Raw genomic sequence first — 18,036 nt, 5'->3', positions numbered from 1 at the left:
TGTGTAGTTATCATTTTGAATGCAGTAACGGAAAACAATATAACTTATTCTAAGGCAACCGTCAACCGTCCTCGACCCCGACCCGCCGCGTCACATCGCCCGCCCGTATTATTGGTGTTTTCGCTTAGCGTACTTGCCGCCTGCATCTAAGGTTGTGACAATGATTTAATTTAAGAAACTTCATTTCTATCACGGTTACGGTCCAGAAGACTTAATTTTTAACAGATAATACTTAATAATGAAAAACAGGGAAAAGCAGGAGAATCTGTTTGGAGTAATTTATAATTGCTTCAATCGTTATATTCCACACCAAACAGATCTTCGGCATTGTACTATTCACGCACGTTTCGCTCCGACACCGGAGTATCCTCAGGAGATTTTGACTTCACAATTAATAATTGTTTAGAATAGATACATGAATAATAATGAAAAAAAAACATTTTCTCGTATTACAAATTTAATGAAAAATAATATTACCAAGTACTGCCCAGTACATATATTGAAAGGCAGTAATATCGGTTCTTACCAAAAAAAAAAAAAGTTGCTTAAGCCCGCACGGCAGAAGTGAACAAAATAACAATAACCCAGTGTATTGATCATCAATGTTTATAATGTTTTTTCAATATTTAATATGAGCACACACAATTGTTAAAATAATTAAACAGTAAACTTTTGAGCAAAACACTATGGTTTTAATATGGGCTAATAATAAATCGATTTCTCTCTTCTCTTGGAAGAGAGAAATTTGGGTGTCTTTGACCTAGAAGGCTTTAAAAGAGAAATAGAAATTTGAGTGTCTTTGACCCATTATAGAAGGCTTAAAGAGAGAAATCGGGGTATTATTAGTCCTTTATATAATGTTAAAGATTATTACATTATGTGTTCAAAAAACACCCCGATTTCCTCTTTAAACGTTCCATAAAGTGTTAAAAACACCCAAATTTCTGTTTTTAAACGTTCCATAATGTGTTAAAGACACCCCAATTTCTATCTTTCTGACATCACTCGATGTAGTCTCAAGGTCGAAAGGGACAGTGGGATTAGAATAAAATTATTAAAAATCCATTATTATCGAGGAGATATATAGATAACAGGGATGTAATCCCCACCAGACCACGTTGCAGTTTAGGGCTAACTTGTATTGGAATTTCAAAAAAAACATTGTATACAACATATATTACAAAAGGTTAGTATGTAAAGCTGGTCACAAAATATATTAACCCCCAATCGATAAAAAGAACAAAATTTATTTTCCAAGAAGTCTCGTCGACCTCCCATTGAAACAAAAAAAAACTGCACAACTTAACTGAACCGTTGTTGCACAAACAAAATATGGAACTGTGTTATGTACCCCCCAGCAGGGCTGGCATATAGACAGGAGACAAAAATTATATCCCCCTGTTATATCCCCTGACATGGATGTAAACGTGTCCAACTACTAAATCACGGTAATATGGAATAGAAAAGTTTACTCCCGTTTATTATTACACATATATTATTTGGATATTTGGAGTTTATTTTTGCTTCTAATATTTATATAAATACATATATAAATATAAATATTAGAAGCAAAAATAAACTCGTTGTGCAGTTTACTAGGCTACACAAAATTGCAAATTCATTCAAGGGCAATTGTATATTATTTTATAACAAATTACCAACTGAAATCTTTGAGATGTCTCTCAATAAGTTCAAAGTTTATATAAAACGTAAGCTTACAGAAAAATTAAGGATTATTTAAACGATAAAAAAGCTTGGATGTGAATTGCTCTAGCTTCATAGCTTAATTTAAATTTACTGCAAGATGGTGATAACAAAAAAAAAAAATTTACCCGGCTAAGTTTGTTGTGGGCTCTTCTTAGACCAGGGCGCGTTTGGAACCCGCGTAGCTTTGAATTTAAGTTGGCGAACGAAGTTATCACCATCCCATTACAATTATGTAAACATATATGTATGAACGCTTCATAAGTGCCTGTGATAGGCCTACATGAATAAAGAAATTTTGAATTTGAATTTGAATTTGATATTATATCCAGTTGTGTGCCAGTACTCTGAGAGTTTATAAAGCTGTGGGAGAAGATATTTTTTTTTTCTTTCTCCGGGGAGATAATTGTCCCTTGTCCATGCTAGCCTTGCAAGTCTTTCCCTGATTAAAAAAAACGCAATTCTTTATTATACCCTACCTATATTTGGTTCACATACATACAATTCGAAATTGAGTTGCAATGGTGCCAAATTAAATATTAACCCTATCATGTTCAGATTTCTGAAAAGGCCCTAGGCGGTCCTTCCGACCTCCGAAAACATAAAACCAACTTATATAATATAACCCTTATACCTATAAGTTCACAATAATCTCACCGCAATTTGCTATGTGTCTCAGAAACCCCCTATATCGTCTTTCACACCTCCCATTATTAAAAAAAATAAAGGCAACTGAGTAGCGATGGCAGTGCATTATTGTCTACATTTCCATGTGTCTAAAAACCCAGCGGGAGGTCAGTCTGATTTCAGATAAAGAAACCAAAATCATTAATTTAATTAACATCAATATTCTGCGCAAGTAAGTGGTAATATTATGCAATCGCATAATATTATATATCATGTCTATATACCTCCCAGTGGGTCTTTCGGATCTCCCATTTACAAAAATAGACAAAAATAAATTGATATTCTGCGCAAGCGTGTAACGGGAGAGGCACATTCCACCTATTATTTTACATTTACCGTTTCAGAGAAACCTCCCAGTGGTTCTTTCAGACCTCCCCAAAGTAAACCAAATTTTTTTTTTTTTAGATTACCCATATAATTAACAGCAATCAAATCTACATTTATATATCTTAAGACTCAAAAACAAAGATAAATCAATATAACTTTTTCTTGTTACCTACTTTGTTTACATAATGTGTATATTTTGTGTCTGAGAAACCCCGTAAGGCTCTTCAGTTCCCAAAAATAAACCATATTTTTCATGTTTATCCTGAGCAAGTGAATGGTGCTTGCAGTGCATTACACCTATCATCTCTACATTTCCTACGTGTCTGAGAAACCCCCCAAAGGGGGGACCTCCCACCGACAAAAAAAAAACCAAACTAACTTGTTTTCTTCTCAACATTTTAACCAACTTAATAGTTCACATATATATCCTACGCAAGTGTTCGGCTGTGGTGATAGCATTGCACTGCGGGCAGATTTTCTTAGCACGCAGCGATTGGAGCCAGCATACCTGGAAAAATAACGTATATCATCATCAGCTTAGTAATGTTATACACCTCCCTGACGCAGTGGTAAGAACTGTAGGTCTTATACGTGGGAGGTCCAGGTTCGTTCCCTAGTAGGTTTTATTTTCTCTGGTCTTCAGAGCTAGCACGGGTAGAAGACATAAATAATATCTCTAGTCAGGGGTTATAATTTGTGTCTCCTTATACAATTGATGAGTTTCTTAATGACAAGGTTGCTTGGAAGCATCCGGCTCCGCTTTCATCTCTCACAAGATAGTAAAATGAATGTTAAAATGTAAAATGCAAATTTTTCATGTTGGAAAAGAGCAACTGCTGAGTTTCTTGCCGGCTTCTTCTCGGTAGAATCTGCCTTCCGAACCGGTGGTAGAGTCACTACACACGGACAGACTTGACGTTTCAAAAGTGCTTGTATTAGGCCTACTTGAAATAAATGAATTTTGAATTTTTTTGAATTTTGTATTCTTTTTTCAATTTTGAATTTTTTTCAATTTTGAATTTTATCATCATATTAACCGATAGACGTCCACTGCTGGACAAAGGTCTTTTGTAGGGAGTTCCATGTTCCACGGTTCTGTGCCGCTTGGATCCAGCGGCTACCTGCGACGCGCTTAATGTCGTCTGTCCACCTCGTTGGGGGCCGACCAACGCTGCGCTTACCAGTTCACAGCTGCCATTCTAGCACCTTGGGACCCTAACAGCCATCCTTACTCCGAACTATGTGCCCGGCCCATTGCCACTTCAGCTTCGCGACTCGTTGAGCTATCTCGGTAACTCTGGTTCTTCTACGAATCTCCGCATTTCTGATTCGATCACGTAGAGATACACCGATCATAGCTCTCTCTCCATCGCCCGCTGAGTGACTCTGAGCATTCTTATGAGGCCCATAGTTAACGACCATGTTTCAGAGCCATAGGTCATCACTGGCAACGTGCACTGTTCGAAGACTTTCGTCTTATTACACATATATTTAGACGGCCGAGTGGCGCAGTGGGCAGCGACCCTGCTTTCTGAGTCCAAGGTCGTGGGTTCGATTCCCATAACTGGATAAGGTTTGTGTGATGAACACGAATGTTTTTCAGTGTCTGGGTGTTTATCTGTATATTATAAGTATTCATGTGTATTATATTCATAAAAAAAATATTCATCACCTATCTTAGTACCCATAACACAAGCTACGCTTACTTTGGGGCTAGAATGGCGATGTGTGTATTGTCGTATATTACCACTTGTGAGCGAATGCTCTGAGAGTTGATAAAGCTGTGGGAGAAGGTAAAATTGAGACCTTTCACCGGGGTGATAATTGTCTTCCGCCCATGCTAGCCTTGCTGGTGTGGACTGGACCCAGGGTATGCACAAGGTGTTCAGCACAAACATAAAGTAAAATTTATATTTTAGATAGGTACCTATGTCGGTTTATAATCAAATTACTTTACGAAAGTTATATTTTTGATTGATTTAATACTATCGTCTATCTACTGCTAATTGAATAAATGTACATACCCTGATTTACGTCACAAAATTATGAAACACCATTCGGCAGCATTTTCTAAGCACACTGATGATGATAATATTTTTTCCACCATATGTTTTTGGCGTCTTGATGAAAATTATTAATATCACAATATCCTTTATCATTCCACACTTTACGTATATTGGACAATAAAACAAAAGGAAAGCAAAATAATCGATTGGTGTGTACAAAGCCGCTTAGTGAAGAATAGTTTTCGTAATATTTATTATTAAACATACGTGTTACTTTATCACCTTTTTTTGTGGATATTTGTAACATTGGTACACACCTTCCTTTGCGAATTATTTCTAATTTTACGATATAGGGATAGAAATTAAAGTTGTCTCTAAGTACTTTTTCCAGGCACACTGAACCAAAACAAAGACCGCAGGAATATGCTTTCATTATAAAATGAATGAATAAACTATAAAATAACGTTAACACATTAAACTATCACTGCTCAAATTTTTATAAGTTGCTGAATTTATGCACTTGAACCGTTTATTTATCACCAACGCCATAGAGCATTGTTCGAAGGTAAACAATAATGGCGATTGAATATGCTAATGATAATATTGCAATCGAAATTAGTCAAAATATGTCTTTAATTTTTTTGTAAGTATGGGTACGAACGCTATTTTATTTTGATATGTCAACAATAAATAGAAACAATATTTATTGTTAACTTTCTCACTTTCCAATAATTCCTGGAATACTTTTCATAAAAAAATCAAACACGTAATTGATTATCCACTTCCGTAAGCAGTGCTTATAGACACCTACACTTAAAGAATTTATGAATGAAACTGTTCACACAAGACCGATGCTAATCTTGTAAGTACAAGCGCACGATTATAACATTACACGACACACACTACTAACTTGCACGCACACATCTAGCAGAACGATTCTTTCTTAGGGCGTGCTTATTTTATTTGATATTTCTATGCAACAGTAGAGGGCGTCATATGTCGAGTGATTCATAATAATTGATTTACCCTGCAATCGATAACATGAGATTTAAATAATAATATAGGTATTTTTACGTGTTTTAAAAGGTAAATGTTTAGCATTTACGGTTAAAAATTAAAATACGAAGTAGAAGATTTTATTTTGTACGCTATACGCCTCGCGCGCGCTGGTTGCGCTGTCGCCTGTCGCTAGGACAATTGACCTAGAAGTTTGGCCGCTCATTACTAGATGGCGCTTTCATATATTTTTTACTTAGTGTTTTTTTAATTACAAAACTTTAATGGTCCTATCTGAAGGTTCTTTAAGACCCTTTTTTTCCCGCTACAAATTAGCCCTCGACTGAAATCTCACCTGGTGGTAAGTGATGATGCAGTCTAAGATGGTAGCGGGCTAACCTGTTAGGGAGTATGGTATACAAAATTCAAAAAATTCAAAATTCAAAATTGATTTATTTGAAGTAGGCCTAATATAAGCACTTTTGAAACGTCAAGTCTGTCTGTGTGTAGTGACTCTACCACCGGTTCGGAAGGCAGATTCCCCCGAGAAGAAGCCGGCAAGAAACTCAGCAGTTGCTCTTTTCCAATATCAACAATTTACATTTTACATTACAATTTACAATTCATTTTTCTATCTTGTGAGAGATGAAAGCGGAGCCGAATGCTTCCAAGCAACCTTGTCATTAAGAAATTCATCAATTGTATAATAACCATGCTGTAATAAATGTGTTTTAACACATTCTTTAAACTTATGCTTGGTAGGTCCAAAATTACCTTAGGAATCATATTATAAAAGCGTATACTCAATCCCAAAAATGACTTCTGTACCTTTCGCAGACGATATGCAGATGTCACTAATTTATGACCATTTCTTGTAAGTCGACTGTTTATATCCACTTTTTGTACCTTGGCTCCCCAGCATCACTCCCTGAAGCACTTGGCGACCTGGGCGGCCTGCTAAGCTTCTGGAGTGAGCTCGGCTGGCTGGAGTGACCCAGTGGCACTACGTACAATGGAAGGTTCCGGCCGACTAAGTGCGGAGACAAGCCAAAAGAGAAAGAAGAAGAAGAAGGGAGTATGGTAGTTATACCCCTAATCGGTTCTTACGTGATATAGCACCGGAACACTGAATCGCTCAGCGGCACGTCTTTGTGGATAGGGTGGTAACTAGCCACAACCAAAGCCTCCCACCAGACAACATGAATGGGTAAATAAAAGTTAACTCACCTCGCAATAAACATGCCAACATTGTATGGAAACAGCTGGTGAGGTGTACGGACCGAGGCATATCAAACATTTGGCCTGCAACAATAAGTTTTATCATTATTTGCTTAGACTGAATATAATGTGGTAAAGCGGTGGTAGCCCAGTTGCACTTTGTCAATGAGAACTACTTTATTTATTTATTCATGAAAGTAAAAAGAAATACAAAATATATGTGTTCAAGTTATACAGACTTTCTTACAATAATAACAAAATTAAAAAAAAAAACATTCAATGTATTTTTTTAATTTCAATGAATGGCTTTAATCACTTTTATTGCACGCAACAAAAATTAAAAAAAAAAGTAACAAAACAACACACATTCTGAGATCACTAAGAGAAAGTTACAAAAAAACGGTTGTGAGTGAGTGTGTGTGTGTGTGTGTGTGTGTGTGTGTGTGTGTGTGTGTGTGTGTGTGTGAGCGTTTTTTTTATTAATATCATTATCTTTTACAAGGTGTCGGGTAGAAGTGTGAAATGACTTTTAAGCGACAACTTGTAAAGAGTGTCGGAAAAGGTCAATAACTGAACAGCCTAAACAATTCTCATTCTCTCGCCATGGGTTGACGATAGCGATGATGCTTATTTCTCTATATAATTAGCTAGGAAAGTGTTCATCGAAATCAACTTACCTCTAACGATGAATTCTGCTTCCTTTCCAAATCCTTAATCTTCGACTTCAGCGCTTGTATTCTTGTCTGAAATAGAAAGTAATTGTTTTTTAACACCACTCGCTCGACAATGGCTTATAACATAGCCTAGTATTGAAAGTTCAAGTACGCCAATACATCCTATAGGCTTAGCGGGTAAGTAATGTTGTATTGGAGTCCCTAGGGGCTTTTATGATTTGAATAAGGAACATCGCGCACGGCGTATCTATATAACATCTGTTTATTCTTATATTGGCTATCTCGCTGTAACGTATGATGGCATCCCTATCACTCACAAGAGCCATAGAGTATAGATTGTAAAAAAAAAAAATCCCTCCAAAACTTTATTTTATGTTCTCGAGATGTGAAAAAACCGACAAAGTTGTATGAGTCTATTTGTTAATATTTGTAAATTAGTATGGCTTTAATATTTCCGATTCCGAAAAAGCATCAACTCGCCATCATCTCACTACCGTGTAATTCTTATGTACGCATCAAAAGTGCCACCTATGGGCCAGTGGCGGTACTATCTTACAAGCCGAAAAGCCGGGCTTGCGTTACAATAAATATCTCTTTAAAATTTTTCTCGACTATTCCGAAATGAAATTAACAAAATAATTAAAACTTGATAGCAATGAGGATATAAATACAATGTTTTAACTTTTGCTTAATAATGTATATACTCTGTGTCTACTTTACTGCAAGCACTACGTTACTCTGGCAGGTAGTCTCTGTGGTAGCAACCAGCCGAACGGCGCGGCGCAGCGCCAAACTATCACTATCGTGCGCTTCACGTGTCTTCGTACGCGATCGAAGGCCCCGCTTTGTCTCGCTCACACTCATTTGCTTATATGGGGCTTTCATTTTACTGCTCTCTCTCATAGAAATTTCAATGTATTTAGCAGAGACAATCTGGATTATTTAATAATTTAGTATGGAGATCAAATACCAGATTGCGAGTTGAAGTTAGTGAAGATGACTAGCGAGCGAATTGAAACAACTTCACGCGTGACACGCGTGAAACGCGTGTTTGCGTTACAACTAGTTGACACTTGACAGATTCATTATTATTGATTAGTAACTACTTAGTTAGGAGTTTATTATTGTTTTTTTTTTGTTGAATAGTGCATTTTACTGCTTTGTTTTCTTAAAAATTATAGTAAATATTGTTTTGTGTGCAAATTGTTTCTGTGGCGAAATCAAAAAATAATTGGCGAACAACAGGTCAATTTTTGCATATTTTTTTTCTAATGAAAATAATGGTTGGAACGCGGCTAGTTACGACATAAATTACCTGGCATCATAAGAATTAAAGAGAGCCGAACTCAAAGAAACACTTGGGATTACTATGATTACTTTTTAATTTTGGCAAACATTGCATAGAACTTCTTTATCATAATTCGCGTGCTGACCCTAACCGTAGTGTTTTTCAAAGATTTGTTGATATGGTTTGTCATTTAGCACAACAAGAATGGTGACTTAGAGATCATGACGAGATAAATATGTGCTTTAGGTAACTGGGCTTGCTCAAATTCAAAACCCTAGGAACGTCACTGCTATGGGCCTACTTGAGTAAAGATATTTTTGACTTTGACTTTGCAGAGAAAAAAATATATATTTCTCATCAAATCGAAAAAGCAATAGTAATTCAAATTCAAAATTCATTTATTTCAAGTAGGCCTTGTTTATAAGCACTTTTGAAATGTCAAGTAACTCTACCACAGGTTCGGAAGGCAAATATAAAAACAAAAAAAAAACATTCTGAGTATGAAACACTAATGTTATATTATTTGTTATATATAAGTTTACATACTATTTAAGATTAGCTTAGTTAATTTTGTTTATAAATAAAAAAATAATAATTAAATATATACTATTTTGTTTTTTTATTTAACACAATTCATAAAAAATATATATTAAAGGTAAGCTTATAGAAAAGTCCTCATATAGTATAAAGGACTACGTAATCGATTAAAAAGCTAAGCTTGGGTGTGAATTATTGCCCTAACCAGGTTGCTCTTCTAATAATTTTAAATGACAATGTGAGATGGTGATAAGAAAAAAAAAACACCCGGCTAAGTTTGTTGTGGGCTTCTTCTTAGACCAGAACGCGTTTGGACCCTAGTAGATTTAGTTTTAAGTTTACGAATATGGTTATCGCCGTCATCTCTACCGTGTACTTAACATTTACGCATCAAAAGTGCCATCTATGACGCCTACTAAAGATATTTTTGACTTTGACTATAGACTTTTGACTTTATACATAAGACTTGTAAATTTTATGTAATATATTCTGTATTAATATGGTTATAAAATTTATTGTCAAATAGTAAAATCGTTGTAAAATATTAATATGTAAAAAATTCATTCAATAAATCCCAGTATGAAATGGAAATGGAAATGTCCATCGATCTGAGGCGTAGGTTTTAAACCACGCCTTTCAGACCGGAGCAAAGCCTCGCGACAATGCTCTGCCAAGCTTTTTTCACAAAAAACCCAACTGCTACTGCATGATTTTTTGTGTATTAAAAAAAATCACAAAAGCTCACCTCCGCACTGGCTTCCACCAATCCGTTTGGTTTGACGTCACAGTGGTGCACCTCGTTGTCAGTGTCACCTCTCCTCTCAGTCTCGTCGTTTTGTATATCTACTGGTATTTCTGCCTGAAACATATATTTACACTGTTATTTTTTTGTATAGACAGTAGTGCATTTAATGTATCCGATTTAGAGTAACTAAAAATTATTGAAGTTCACTACGCCAGAAAATATTAAGAATAGACATTAAATCTTTCTAATATTTCTTCTGCTGCCTGAGACGATTATAAATTGATATCGCGCTGCTTACACTCGATATAGGATGTTTCTTATTAACTAAACTTTTAATTTCATTTAATATTATTATTTTTTCTAATGAATAGTGGACATTGGACAGATAAACTGGGCAGGGCTGATTACAAGCCTGTCGCGTGCTCAAACATGAAAGCGGTCATTCAACCCAGTCAACGTCAAATATATCATTCCTTACCGGTTAGTGCGAGAATTTCAATACATTAAACAGGCATTTATTAATTTTGTGCTCATAATATGGCATTTATTCAATATTTTGAGTGCAAAAGTGCAGTTACCGTTATGAAATAAATTTAAACGTCTTAGAAGACGTTTAAATTTATGTGGGGCACTGTGGGTACGCTAATGTGGGCACTTACATCGTGTGCTATCCTAGATGGGGAGTACTGAGCTGGTCCGTACAGTTCCGTGTCCTCGTCACCATCAACCACCTGCAGATCAATAGAAACTATACAAAGAGAACAGGCAAGACACTGCCACTAACGGTACGATAAATCATATCGACCCATTACCTGCCACTACAGGGCACGAGTCTCCTCCCGCAGTGAGAATGGGTTTAGGCTGTAGTCCACCACGCTTGCCCCGTGCAGATTGGTGGACTTCACACGCCTTTGAGAACATCTTTATGGAGAAGTCGCAAGCATGTAGATTTCCCTAGTAGTTTCCTAGTATATGTGTACTTAGTAATTTTCTAGACTTTTGCTTTTATGTTGGTTGTTGGTTTTTTTTTTCAATTTATTTCTTTATTCCTGTCAATACTAGGGAGTGCAACTTACGAGTGCGTGATCGGTAGAGGCGCGTCTGACACACGTGCCTGGCCTTGACTCCCCGTCTTGCAAAGCCGTGGCCCGTACGCGCCATTGCCCGCACCACTGGTACTCGGCGCCGAAGCCGCGCGGCTCGTCGTTCTAAAACATAATCTATATATATATATAAAGGAAGGAAGGTGCTAGGCGTTGCTTGCGCGCCCGTACTTTCAATGAGTATACAAAGAGAACTCATCATTTTGGGCCCACTACAGGGCACAGGTGTCCTCTCAGAATGAGAAGGGTTTAGGCCGTAGTCCACCACTCTAGCCAAGTGAGGTCAACTATATGGAGAACTCTCATGCATGTTTCCTTGTGTTGTTTTCTTTCACCGTTAAAACATGTGATAGGTTCATGCCTGGGATTGAACTTGGTCTTACTAAGATATCACGAACGTTTTACGTTTTTTGATAATAACAGGCTACGTTCCTGCACCGACAGCAAACTACAGGTTCCGTACAGTCGCACGAAATATTATAGTAATTCTTTTACAGTTAATTGTGTCAGACTCTGGAATTCCCTACCTGATGACATACGTCAGGCAAAATCCTTGCCTCTTTTTAAAAGTCGTTTTAAAAACTATTTTTTATGTATGTAGCGTTATAGTATGTAGTTTATTATATTTATATGTATGAACACTATATATTATATATAATAATTATATGTTTAGTATTAGAATTTATACCATGTATGTAGTTTAGTTTGCAATATTTTTATGTAGGTAGAAATTTTTATTGCCGCACCAACCCGTTCCTTTTAAAAACTACTATCGCCAAAGGTTGTCTGGGAGAGATCGCTTTAGCGATAAGACCGCCTTTGCACACCTAAACTAGTATTTTTTTTTTTTTTTTTTAAATTATTTTTGTAAATGTGTTTCTTTGTATTTTGTTTTTGTGTGTGCAATAAAGAATTTATTATTATTATTATTATTATTATATCACCACTAATAGAAGATAACTTATTATATACTTCTAAACTACTAGCATTGGCAGGAGACAAAAAATATATCCTCCGATTATATCAGCAAGACAAGGGATAAGAAGTTGTCCCCTGCCAAAACATGGCAACAGGGATCAGGAGAAGTTTTATCTCCTTTTAATAATACACGTATTATGTATATTCCATGCTCAAGGAGTAAATAAAAATGTGGGAGAAGATACACATTATGTCCCTCCACCGTGGAAAATGGCTAGCAAACTCTGACTGGGTTTGCAGTTTTCATATTGTTTTCTCTCTAATTAAAAGATGCCATCTTGGCACTGTAAATGTGACTCTGTAATGCAGGTTGCCGTTAGGAACAACAACAGTTTTAAACAGCTTTAAAACCTATGTCTACCACATTTGCAGTAGTACTGTCAGACATTGCTTGTGCACCAATGGAATGAACAAGTATACAAACAAGTTGACTCATTTCATATATGTTTCCACTACTCTGTCTGTATTCTTACATCACAAAAAGAGTGATAGAAGGCATCACGGAAAGAGAATCAAATGCAAGATGGAACAATTCAACGCAATACAGGCAATCGAAAATGGTTCTCAAGTCATTCGACAAGAAGAAGACAAACCAACTAATGTCACAGAGCAGAACCAATATAGCACTGGTAGCGGGCATAACCATAGGACATTGCCTGTTAAAAAGACACCCAACGGTAATGAAAATTTGTTGAGGTGGAAACCAGTTTTCATTTCATAGCTGAGTGCCCTATGTAAGCGCTGTTAAGATGTGAAATACAAGGTAAGGACAGTATAAGTTTAGAAGACCTAGCAAAGCTCACTATAGGGGATATCCTGAGGTTCACAAAAGAGACGGGTAGGTTTCAGGGGGGGGGATGCTGCCGGGACACCAGTAAACCTGTGTCTCATCATGAGGAATAGGGTGGAATAGGGTAACGAAAATCCGTAAAGAGCTTGGAGATGTATGTAGGGGTTTTCAGACAGTGAAGTAGTAACAATACCTCAACATCTATGCTGCCTTCTTCGGAGCTGGTGTCAGGTACATCTTCATCCATCTCTGCGCCCGTTCTCTTCAAACAGCGTAGCGCATGTCTCTGTAACCTTGACACAGGCAGTGAGGCATTACAGACTGGACACTCTCCCTGCTGTGCTTGTGGAGGAGGGGAGCTCCTGCGGCGAGCACGGAGACGTTTCATACGATTTGTGTGTACCCTCTGAAAGACAAAATAAGTTAAAAACTAGGCCTTCCAAGTTTAAACCTACCATGCTGCTTCAATTTATTGTTGTCCAACTACTGGTTAACCCTTGATTACGACTCTAAAAAGGTGATAGGGTTATCGGTTAGTGATAACGCAGTTATATTGAACCTATACCTCAATCGTTTTGCAGCAGCTCTTTGTTAATAGGTATAAATAGCTGTAATCTTAGCCTCCCTGACTAATGAGAATGTTCAGACAATATTAATTCCCAGATGGTCCCTGCTGGAGATTTTTTTTATGTTTATTGACAAGCGTCTACACCCACTGTGTGACTGCAATCACACCCCATGGTAAGCAATGATGCAGCCTAAGGTGGAGCACGCTTGTCTAGAAGATGCCTATTCACTCTTGATTTGAATGTACTCATATTAGGAACTGGGGAAAATGGAAGCTGGAAGAGCATTCAAGATCCCAGCGGTGTGGATCAGAAACGAAGATGCGAAGCGCTTCGTACATGTCCACGGTATATTGACCACATATTTATTTATTTATTTATTTTATTTAAGTACACATACATTTAACCCACTTAAAGCCAAGGTTATACAAATTAATATACATACACGTAAAATTTTTACTTAAAAAGAATAATTGGCAATATGTTTGGGTGAAAATTTGACTCCTAACTAGATATCTGTGATCATAATAAATCAACCACAAACTTTCGGATTATAAGTACTTAATATGTGTACGTATGGATGCAGATCCTTCCGGTGCCTCGCCATTCGATGGTAAAAAGGAAAGGCGGGAACTGGATCAAATAGTTCTTGAGCACTCGCCGAAATATATCGTATAGAATACCGAAACCAGGCAGCACCCTTATAAGACCTCTGTGCCCGGGAGGTCACAAAAAATACAATGATCATAATTAATACCAAGTGTTGTACCACCACTGAGTAATGGCCTGTTCTTATAGAAAAAAAAAAGGAAGCTAACAAAAGAGAAAAGGATTTTTGTCTGATTTTATATATATAACTAGAAAGTAATTAAAAGATCTATAGCTAAGTAAGTAATAATATGTACTGTACTTTTATTGTACATATGTAAAGTTTACATACATTAAGGGATTTTTACATTCCTGAGTGTGCATAAAAAGGTTTTTTACTTTTCTAAATCAGTATTAACAAACTTAAAAGAAACAAATAGCATTTCAACAAGATTACGGATCCAACGATTTATTCCCAATAACTTTTTATACATATTCTTTAATTTTGCAAATATTTGCAATTTAGAAACTAAATTTTAAAAAAATAAGTTTGTTTACGCTTTTTTTTAACTCACCTGGTAAACATCGCTTCCCAAACAGCCTGTGACATCCACGTCTTCTTGTATTTCGACACTAGAACTAGACGAACCCGGTACTGGGTTCGAGCTGCCTGGGCTATTAACACTGAGCTTTCTTTTGGAACCACCGGTAGAAAGTTTGTTTAATCGTTCAACTTCTAACGACAAATGACTCTCCAACTCTCCCTGCCTTACAGTACAGCTACATACCGGGCAGTTCGGTAGTTCCGACACTTTTTTCCGATTACGTACGCAATTAAGTATAACGTTCTCGTCATACAAACTAAAATTCGAATTTGGAACACTATTCGAACTCCCTTCCATGTTGTACATCACTATGGGGAGCATTTCAAATGTTTTTGTTGTTATAAATCTAAAAACATCACGATTTTGAACGAATTAAACTAATATTTGACTATCCTACACTGTCAATGGAAGTTCTATTGTAACGTAGGAACTTGTCTTGTTTACATCGATCTAATTATTTGTGTAATTTACACCAATTATTGGATACGAAACAATAATAAATAGAACGTTAGGTTTTTTTAACACCTACCTCAAAAAATGACATTTTTGACAAATGAATAGCTAATGACATTTGATTTGAATTGTGTAACTGTGACATTCGATTGTCAAAGGAAAGTATCCGTAGTCTATGGATTCTCTATGGTCTATCTTCGGGTTGGCAATCTTAGAAATCAAAGATGAATAATATAAAACGAAGTGATTATATTATCTTTAAAAATAACTACGGTATACTCAACTCAGTTATGAAAAAACGATTTATTGTGAGTATTACGTTATTATTATAAAAAGTGGGAAGTCAAAATCAATCCTTTTTAAGCAAGATAATTTTATAAAAAAAATGTTAAGCTATGGGCATATACAGTTTTTAGCCCCAAATGTGAAACGTATTAAAAAAAAGCAAAAAAAGCATAGCAAGTATAGTAAGGCAAGTATCCAGTAGCTATATCAAGCTATAACTATTTAACTATAATCTTTTAAATAAATAGCAACCATAGTAACCAATCAACTTTATTTTCAATCACATTTACAAGATAAGATAATTTTAATTTAATTGTTTCTGTTTATTCATCTTCGCAGGTTCTTGAAGAATATTAATTAATCGTTTGGTTCAGCACTGACTAGAGTTTCTACGCCATCACCACCATCAGGCTGAAAGAATTCAAATGATTTAAAATTTTAAACTTCGCCAGTATCTAGATGTCGCTTATCAGCTCCAATCAATGCATATAAATAAAGTCCCTATATGTCAACTAAAATACTCTTAATAAGACCAAGGCATCGGTCCAAGTCTAAATAAATATACCTAGGTAAGTTAGTCCGGATTTATCTTCAGAATAAAACGAATTTGACAGTACTTTATGGAGTAATTTTAGCTATTTTTTAATGCAGTTAAGACAGTACCGATTAAGATAGAACTTTTTCAGCTGCGTTCCAGACTAATTTATACCACCAAAACATTGAATAAAATTCACCTCAAGGTCAGCAACCGTCAGAGGTGGTTCATCTTCCCTTAAAACAGTTTCTCCATCTAATTTCTTGAGCCCTGGCAGCCGCCTTGCCGCTTCAGATCGCCAAACTTCCAACTCACACCCGTCGTAGAGTGGGTTCCCAACGAATAAAAGATCTTCTAGGTTTTGTAATTCCTAAGTATAAATCATGTTATCCATACAAATAAAAAATAAAGCTAGCTGTACTCCTGACAGATGTAAAACATTGATTAAATATTGCAAGAAATAAATATGGCATAACCCAAAAAAATATTCAGATTAAATATTGCTTTTTTTAATAAATCCAATGGTAATGGGCGGAGTGCATAACTCTGTGAACCGATAGACGTGGGAATCCCAAGAATGGTTTAACCGCAACGGAAAACGCAGCGTTGGTCGGCCCCGAAGGAGGAGGACAGACGACTTCAAACGGGTCGCTGTTAGTCGCTGGAAACAAGCAGCCCAGGACCGTGGAATTTGGAAGACCGTGGACTTCAAAAGACCAGCTGGACACGTCAATCAGTTGAAGTGATGATGAAGTCATAGTCATAATCAAGTTTCAAAATGCTATCTGATGTACCTGAAGTTTATTGAATTCACTCCATTCCTTGACCAAGTTGTTGCTCATGTACAGCACTTTCAAATTTCTCAGCACATTTATACCCTTTAGCTTCTCTACCAAATTGTAGGATATCCAAAGCTCTTCCAAAGAATCCCCTAAACATTCCTGGAAACCATTTAGTTAGCTTATACTTTAGTTAGCAACATTGAAAATAACATAGATTCTGAGATTTTAAAATAGATCTAAAATGTGACTTTTACACTAGTGCATGCTTGCTTTTATGATACCAAAGATGCTGTTCACTCACCATACCAGAAAAAGATTTAATATAGTTCCTTCCGAGAGACAAAATACGCAGTTTCTTCAAACCATTCAAAGCCGTTACTTTTTCAATTAAGTTTGTAGATAAACTAAGTTTTCTAAAAATATTTTATTATTATTATTGTGTATGTTTATTAATTTCAGATCAATAATAAATATTCGTGTCTAGCAGTTGTTCGTTCCTAAGCTGTGCTAAATGACTAACAATTAAAATTTGAACTTGGTGGGAACAGACCAAAGCATAAACGAACTAACAACAAGACTGCTAAAATAACCCTTTTCGCAGTTGGCTTAACAATTCAGATTATATCTTACTCGCAGTTTACAAGCGATGATAAAGTATTATCCATTTTTTCTATTGGTGGCCATTGGAAAACCAAACTGACTTCCGTTGCAGTGGCGGCATTCTGTCCCGTTTTCTCTTCCCAGCGTTTAATAGCTTCTTTGATTGTAGTAGCTTTCGCCATTTTAAAGTAATTAAAGTATATATTATTCAAGGTGTAAAAATCTTTTCGGAAACCGAAGTAACGTTAGTAACAGATATTGACAAAACAATACAAAGATTGTTACAGAATCGCTCGCGTACAAAAATGAGTATTTTATTAATGAAGAAACGTATTGTAATATGGTATTGAAGTAAATACATAACAAAAACAATCGAAATAATTTTTTTTTTGATTTTCATCATTTACTTGCTGTTTACTAGTCCATCAAATGAGCACTAAGCTTTACTTACCATAGACAAGTTTTTCTATTGCTACAGGACATTGACCTGTAAATATCTACGAATGTAAACTATAGGTATTCTATTACTGCGCAATCCTATTTCGTGGTTCACAAAATGGCGGATTGCT

At 36.1% G+C, this 18,036-nt stretch overlaps 3 protein-coding genes across 3 annotated transcripts in view; 1 reads left to right on the top strand and 2 right to left on the bottom strand.

Annotated features, from left to right (window-relative positions):
* LOC120635539 overlaps positions 1-1,442 on the top strand; it is a 55,684-nt gene extending 54,242 nt beyond the window's left edge. Inside the window, exon 3 of the mRNA XM_039906557.1 lies at positions 1,359-1,442. Within this exon, the coding sequence (XP_039762491.1) occupies positions 1,359-1,442 (84 nt within the window). The remainder of the gene's footprint in view (positions 1-1,358) is intronic.
* A 776-nt stretch (positions 1,443-2,218) lies between these two features.
* On the bottom strand, positions 2,219-15,325 carry LOC120635633 (E3 ubiquitin-protein ligase RNF220). Its single transcript, XM_039906668.1, has 8 exons — positions 14,783-15,325; positions 13,247-13,459; positions 11,259-11,390; positions 10,842-10,913; positions 10,183-10,296; positions 7,616-7,681; positions 6,948-7,022; positions 2,219-3,226 (listed from the first exon to the last, which is right to left on the bottom strand). The coding sequence occupies exons 1-8, from the start codon at positions 15,131-15,133 to the stop codon at positions 3,134-3,136; spliced, it is 1,116 nt and encodes a 371-aa protein (XP_039762602.1). The 5' UTR covers positions 15,134-15,325; the 3' UTR covers positions 2,219-3,133.
* A 495-nt stretch (positions 15,326-15,820) lies between these two features.
* LOC120635632 (dynein light chain 1, axonemal-like) lies at positions 15,821-17,652 on the bottom strand. Its single transcript, XM_039906667.1, has 5 exons — positions 17,498-17,652; positions 17,169-17,280; positions 16,880-17,026; positions 16,285-16,455; positions 15,821-15,961 (listed from the first exon to the last, which is right to left on the bottom strand). The coding sequence occupies exons 1-5, from the start codon at positions 17,647-17,649 to the stop codon at positions 15,908-15,910; spliced, it is 636 nt and encodes a 211-aa protein (XP_039762601.1). The 5' UTR covers positions 17,650-17,652; the 3' UTR covers positions 15,821-15,907.
* Between the last annotated feature and the right edge of the window lie 384 nt (positions 17,653-18,036).

Source organism: Pararge aegeria, chromosome 27, assembly GCF_905163445.1.
Source record: "Pararge aegeria chromosome 27, ilParAegt1.1, whole genome shotgun sequence".
NCBI lineage: Eukaryota > Metazoa > Arthropoda > Insecta > Lepidoptera > Nymphalidae > Pararge > Pararge aegeria.
This window is presented reverse-complemented; position numbering and strand designations above follow the sequence as displayed.

Bases quoted from the DNA above. Each gene is read 5' to 3' on its own strand.
- LOC120635633 (XM_039906668.1), bottom strand. From the start codon at position 15,133: ATGCTCCCCATAGTGATGTACAACATGGAAGGGAGTTCGAATAGTGTT. The intron at 11,391-13,246 runs GTATTGTTACTA...ATTATGTTTTAG, and splicing joins AAGGCAGCATAGATGTTGAG to AACGACGAGCCGCGCGGCTT. The intron at 7,023-7,615 runs GTAAGTTGATTT...TTATTGTTGCAG, and splicing joins AGCAGAATTCATCGTTAGAG to GCCAAATGTTTGATATGCCT.
- LOC120635632 (XM_039906667.1), bottom strand. From the start codon at position 17,649: ATGGCGAAAGCTACTACAATCAAAGAAGCTATTAAACGCTGGGAAGAG. The intron at 16,456-16,879 runs GTACATCAGATA...ATTTATACTTAG, and splicing joins GTGAATTCAATAAACTTCAG to GAATTACAAAACCTAGAAGA. The intron at 15,962-16,284 runs GTGAATTTTATT...GAATTCTTTCAG, and splicing joins TGACGGTTGCTGACCTTGAG to CCTGATGGTGGTGATGGCGT.